The sequence below is a fragment of the Macrobrachium rosenbergii genome, chromosome 33 (assembly GCF_040412425.1).
Source record: "Macrobrachium rosenbergii isolate ZJJX-2024 chromosome 33, ASM4041242v1, whole genome shotgun sequence".
NCBI lineage: Eukaryota > Metazoa > Arthropoda > Malacostraca > Decapoda > Palaemonidae > Macrobrachium > Macrobrachium rosenbergii.
This window is the reverse complement of record NC_089773.1, coordinates 14694273-14700762: the sequence shown is the minus strand read 5'-3', so window position 1 is coordinate 14700762 and position 6490 is coordinate 14694273. Positions and strand designations below refer to the sequence as shown.

The 6490-nt window shown below is 42.5% G+C and overlaps 1 protein-coding gene across 4 annotated transcripts in view; it reads right to left on the bottom strand.

The window, feature by feature from the left end:
- Positions 1–533: 533 nt before the first annotated feature.
- Positions 534–6490, bottom strand: part of LOC136855955 (zinc finger protein 26-like) — a 287328-nt gene continuing 281371 nt past the window's right edge. For all 4 annotated transcript variants that reach the window (XM_067133498.1, XM_067133499.1, XM_067133497.1 and 1 more), the window contains one exon: positions 534–3497. In XM_067133498.1, coding sequence (XP_066989599.1) covers positions 969–3095 — 2127 coding nt within the window. In that variant the 5' untranslated portion in view covers positions 3096–3497 and the 3' untranslated portion in view covers positions 534–968. The remainder of the gene's footprint in view (positions 3498–6490) is intronic.

The window sequence follows — 6490 nt, the reverse complement described above, 5'->3', positions numbered from 1 at the left end:
TTCACACCTCTGACCCTTCCTCTGTTTGACAAATAATACCTGGAAATCATAAGTTTGAAGACAATAGAAATTATTGTTACATGCTAATCTTTGGATGGCTGTTATATAACTCACTGCTGCTACAAAGAAACTCAGTCTTGAGACTGAAAACTGCAATACAAACTCAGTGGCACCTAAACGGCCATTCTGTTTAGTGGGGCTTGTTTGAGAGAGGGTCTTCTTCCGAGATATAATTATAATGATAAAATTCAGATCTGTGAAGAGATCAGGTTACAAGACGAGTTCAAACTGGCCCTCCATTGTCAAATTTAACAAAAAAATTAGTTGAACAGTTTTTATATACAGCAAACTGGTAAGATTAATAAAAAAATATTACAGATATCATCTTGAACACCATTCTAGAGTCATAAATAATCTCTCAGTTCAAAAATAAAAACCAGTATGGCCTTGATTTTCGTTATATCAAAACAGAACAACGGCTCACTCTAAAACACATGGAATGTCTAAGGTCTTATCCATAAAAAAAAATTAAATGCTTTACTGTTGTTTATTGAAAATTTTCACATGCTGTACAACTCCTCTAACAAAGTGACTGTATTGTGAAAGGTATGACTGTCTTTTAAGATACAATTCAAAAAAATGATCCTACGAAAAGGCAAAATTACTCTTGTGATTACTTAAGTCTTTTTGAAAGCAACTCAAAAATTGTTTTACTATGCACAGGTCAATGCTTGCAAGAACTGCAGAGCAGGTCATATATATTATATGTATGAATCACTTAAATTCTATTCTCCCTTGCAACTTTTGCTTCGACAAGTTCAACACTTTAAGTGCAACGTGGTCTCGTTACTCCGAAAATCATAAAGCCACTTGCAACTGATACTTTATTACAATATCTGTTTATTTATGCAAATTATATTTACAATTTTACAGACTTGCATCTCCACAGTCACCGAATACTGCCTGCGTTATCGGCCGAAGGCTTCGCTAGAATGCTCCTCAATGAAAACAATCTCGGACACCGGTATCTTAGTGTCGCAAGTCATCCTGTGCAAGGCGCACTCCTTCTTCGTGGGGAACTCCATGTTGCAGAGGTCGCAGAGGAAGGCCTCAGGCCTCGAGTGGGTCTTCAAGTGGCTGGCGAGATTGGCCCTCTTGGAAAAAGTCTTCTCGCAGATGGAGCACGAGAAGAAATTGTCGTGTGTCTTCATGTGCCGCATCAGGTGGTCCCTCTGGATGAACGTCTTCCCGCAGACGGTGCACTGGAACATCCGCTTGCCCGAGTGGCTCCTCAAGTGCCGGGTGAGGTTGTGGTTCTTGGAGAAGGTCTTCTCGCAGTGGGGGCAGCTGAACGGCCTTTCCCCGGTGTGGGACCTCGTGTGCTGGGCGAAGGAGTTCTTGGACATCTCTTTGCTGCATATCGGACACACGATGGTCCTCTTGGCGTCGTGGCCCCTCACGTGGCGGTCGAAGTTCATCTTCAGCAGGAAGGCCTTCCCGCACCTGGGGCATATCAGCGACTTGTCGCCAGGGTGCGTCTCGTAGTGGTACATCAAGGTCCCCTTCTGGGTGAACCGCTTGCCGCAGATTTCACAAGCATACGGCTTCTCGCCCGTGTGGATCCTCATGTGGCACTCGAGGTACTTCAGCTGCGAAAACGCCATCTTGCAGACTTTGCACACGTGTGGCTTCTCGCCTGTGTGGATTCTCATGTGCAGGTCGCGGCTGTTCCTCCACCGGTACGTCTTGTTGCAGACGGGGCAGGCGAAGGACTTGCCCTTCTCGTGGCACCTGGCGTGAGTGTTCAGACTCTTCTTCTGGAAGAACTGCTTCCCGCACACCTTGCACTTGTAAGGCTTGATTGCGTGGCTCATCTTCAGGTGGTGGTTCAGGGTGCCCTTGAAGATGAACTTCACACCGCACACCTTGCAGGAGTTCTGTTTGTCGCCGGTGGGGAACCTCATTTGTGGCAGCAGGGGGTGGACGTCCCTGCAGGGTTTTTTATCACAGACTTTGCACTCGTTTGTTGCCGCCTCCTCCTCCTCCTCCTCATCTGGTTTGCTGACGTGAGAGCAATCGCCGCCCTCTGCGGAAGACTTATCAAAGACAGTACAATCATCGGTTGCAGGTACCTGCCCATCGTGGGCTTTCATCATGTGCTCCGAGAGAGACTTCTTGAAGTGGAACTTCTTCATGCAGAACGTGCACGAGTGGGGCTTTTCGCCGGTGTGGACTCGCATGTGCAGCCTGAGGGAGCTCTTGAGAGAGAAGCTCTTCTCGCAGGAGCAACACTGGTAAGGCTTCTCCTCCGGGTGCTGCTTCGTCAGGTGGGCGGCGAGGGACCTCTTGTTGGAGAACTCCCTGATGCAGTAGCCGCAGGGGAAGGGCTTGATGCCGTCGTGACTTCTCATGTGGTTGATGAGCGTGCTCTTCACCGAAAAGGTCATGTCGCACTCCGCGCAGGCAAACGGTCTCTCGCCCGTGTGGGTTCTGATGTGGTTTTCTAACGTCGTCTTCACCGTGAAGCACTTCCCGCAGAACTCGCACGAGTAGGGCTTGACCCCCGTGTGGATTTTCAAGTGGTGGTGGAGGGTGCTCTGGTAGCTGAAGCGCTTGTCGCAAAAATGGCACCGGAAAGGTCTGTCGTCCATGTGGCATCGCATGTGGTTCTTCAGACTCTGGGCCTTTCTGAAGGTCTTGTCGCAGACTTCGCAGGCGTGGCGCTTCTTGTCCTCCACGTGGTCTTTCATGTGCGCCCACAGCTCGCCCTTCGTGTTGAACTGCATCGCGCAGACGTTGCAGACGAAGGGCTTCGCGTATGAGTGGCTTTCTATGTGGCTGTCAGTTGCTGTGGCCACCGGATAGCTGTCTTCACACAGCTGGCATTCGTACGGCTCGCTCTCTCCTTCCTTCTGGCTCTGGTCGTAGGCATCTTCTTCGTACATCATGTACGAATCGTACGGCGCGCACGTGCTGTCGGTGTGTATCAGAATGTGGCAGGCGCTTTCGTCGGAGCGCACGAATATCTTGCCGCACACATTGCACGAACTGGTCGAGGCTTTGGTTTGGTTGATGCTGGAGTTTTCAACGGCCATCTTTTCCCAAATCAGCTGACGGAACCTTGAGAGCAAGTAACGGTTAGGCCTGTATGTTAAACACGGCGCACAAAGCAGATATGCTGAACTGAACTCAGGCCTCTATACCATGAGGAGGAATATTTAATTAGTACCAAGTTACAAAATCGATGGCTCTCCATCACACAACTGAAAGTTTATTTCGAACAAAAATTTGCCTCGAAGACTTACTACACATCAAAATCAATGGAATGACTGACTTCCGACAGTTAAACGATATGTACAAACGTTCGCAATTCAGCGTTTTTATCCTTCCTTGCGCTGAAGCGTTATCGGTCAAGTTATCCTGTCTACTGTATAGCATTTCTTCATCTCCTGCTCTTAAGTCATCTTGTCCATGTGTCCTCAAAGGATTGGCGCTATCTGAAAAGAGAAAAAGGAAAAAATAATGGCAGGGCGCTATCTGAAAAAAGAAAAAGGAAAAAATAATGGCAGGAAGTCACTTTCATCCACTTTTCCATAAAAACAAAAGTGTCCAGTAAAAAAGAAAGTTGAGTTTGAAGTAAAATAAAAAGTAGTTCTAAAATGCAGGGATAACACATTGGACATAAACCAATAAAAATTGACGTATCTATACTATGATTATGCTTCTTTCTGTGACTTTTGATTCAGTACATTTACTTCAAAGGACAATGTTTTCAAAGAAAGTTTCTATGACAAATCAACTAATGGCTGCCTATGACCTGAGGAGTTAAAGACACAACAATTATGACAATCACAACTAACTTTTGAAACTAGATAAAACTAAAAATAAAAAATATTACAGCTGGGCTGTACCACAGCAACTGACACTTCTAATGTTAGAAGGAAAATAAAACATACAAATTCCTATGTTTCATAAACAAAAACCTGTTAAATTACTTATACTTCACATCCATTGCAGCACACTCATCATGAGCTGCAAAGAACTTTGCCTGGACTGGACGTATGTTAAGGAAGGTGCACAATGTAGTTACAATACCATATTTATTCTTGCTTCTAATCCCCTTTGCTTTAACGCCATAATCTACAGCCATAAAATCTGACTGTAAAGCCCTGGAAAGCGCTTGGGGCTACAACTTCCAGTGCATCTTTCTTACTCATGGCCCAATGCCCTTCAGAATTGTGTAATGACAATAGAATTATCATAAAGCGTCTTCAGAACACTTTATTAGTTTTACATTTTCAGTTATGGAATTATGTGTTAAAATACTTTATTAGTTATTTTCATTTATGAAAGAAAGCACTGGCTTGCATTTACTGTTAAATAAATCATGCGCATTGTAATCAAAACTCAAATTACACTTTTTCACTTATGAAATTAAGCACTGGCCTGCATTTACTGGACGTGATTTTATTTTTTAAATACTATTTTGAAGATGTCTTTGGCAAGAAACAAAGCTCAGCCAAGCGAACGATAAAAGCTTTTTTAATGGGGCGAAAAAAGCTTCTCAACATTCCCGCCTGACGTGTGATGCTTACTGGCAAGTACTGTCGCTAGATGTTGGGACCGCAACAGGGTGTGAGGCCCTTGTAGCGAGACTTGTTGGAGGATCCTTACAAGGAAAAAAGGACTATCTCGTAGAGTACTGGTGACTCTTGGAAATTATTTCTAGATATTTTAGAAATGTGAGCAACAAAAACTGGAGTAGTAATTCAGTCAGGTTGTTAATTTCAGCCTCACGAGTCAAAATGCTTCTCTTGTTTCCACTTGGGATGCTCCAAGGTAATTTTACTGACATTTAATTTGAACAACAGATATGATATACTCCCGTACTTTGACTTCACACATAATATGCACTGAAGATATAAAATAATAACAAATGGTAAAAAGACTTCTTGTCAAAGACAGAATCATGGCAAAAATAAACATTTCTTGAAAGCTAGCACAAAAAGTTACTTTCAAGTAATGGAAAATGGGTAAAACCGAAGACTACTAACGCACCCTCTGGTTCAGTAACTGCTAACTTATGTGCTAAATGGTTGCCATGTTTAGCACCCGGCCCCTGGGGGGGGAATGTAAAGACATAAAGAAAAGACGGTAAATATAAATAACAAACCAAACAAAACGATAAATATAACAGGAAATCAACATTAATCATGTTTGCTTCAGTTAATTCTTCAGACAATTTCAGATTTTTTCTGCCAATTTCAGTCTCACTATGGTCTGCGGAGATAAAAATCACATAAAACAACAGTGACAAAAACCAAATTTTATGCATTACAGGATCAAAAGTGGAATTGCATAAACTTAAAAAGTCCAACCCATGGTCACATATATTCCAGGCAACCAGCCTAACCTTAGTTAGGCAACTTGCTGTACCAGACTAGGCTATGCTAGGCAACAAATTCATTAGGCTTAGGGTAACTGAAACAATATAGATCCTATAGCCTACTAGATCATCCTGTTTCATGGGCCAGACTGGCCCTGACTAGACTACGTTTAAGCTAGCCTTGGGAAGGTGGGCACTAAGTACTGGGTAACGGCCAAAACTAGCTTAGCCTACCCCAAGCGATCTGTAAATCAACCTAAGCAGGCCTATGCATCAAGCCCAGGTCAGTCAAGCAAATGAAGTCGATTTTAACCAAAATTAACATATGGCAGAAAAATATCAAGTATATTCATATACGTGTACTAACTAGGGTGGACTGGCCTAGCCTAACCTAAACAATCTGCAAAAAACTCCTGCAGTGGCCTATACATGAAGCCAAAAAAGGAAAAATTATGCAATGAAAGTGGTATTTAACACAAATTCAACCTATAATAAAAAATGGTTAAAAATTATCATATATACCAACCTAGGAAAAGATTAGTATGCCTAACATTATGCGCCCACACGAATTGGGCAAACCAGTCTTACCCAGGTTTATTAATCTTTCTTAAAATCATTAAATAATGCATATTAAGTACAATTTAACCTAGTTTTAACATGAAATTAACAGAAGACTATAAACTGTGATATAGCCTAGCCTAACATAACATACCCTCACCAATTGGGCAAACCAGCCTAAAAAAGGTTTATAAATCTACCAAAAATTATTAAAAATGCAAATTTAGTACAATTTAACCTAGTTTTAACATACAATTAACAGAAGCCTATAAACTATGATATGGCCTAAACTACGTCAATCTAGGCTGGCCTGGCCTAATCAATGTGGCAAACCAGCCTAAATAGGTTTATAAATCTACCAAAAATGATTAAATAAAGCAAATTTAGTACAATTTAACCTAGTTTTAACATAAAATTAACAGAAGCCAATAAACAGTGATATGGCCTGGCCTACGTCAATCTGGCCTTATGTGGCGTAACCAACCTGGCAAAACAGCCTTAGACGGTACAAATGCCTGGCCAGGAATGTTTAATTATACAATTACT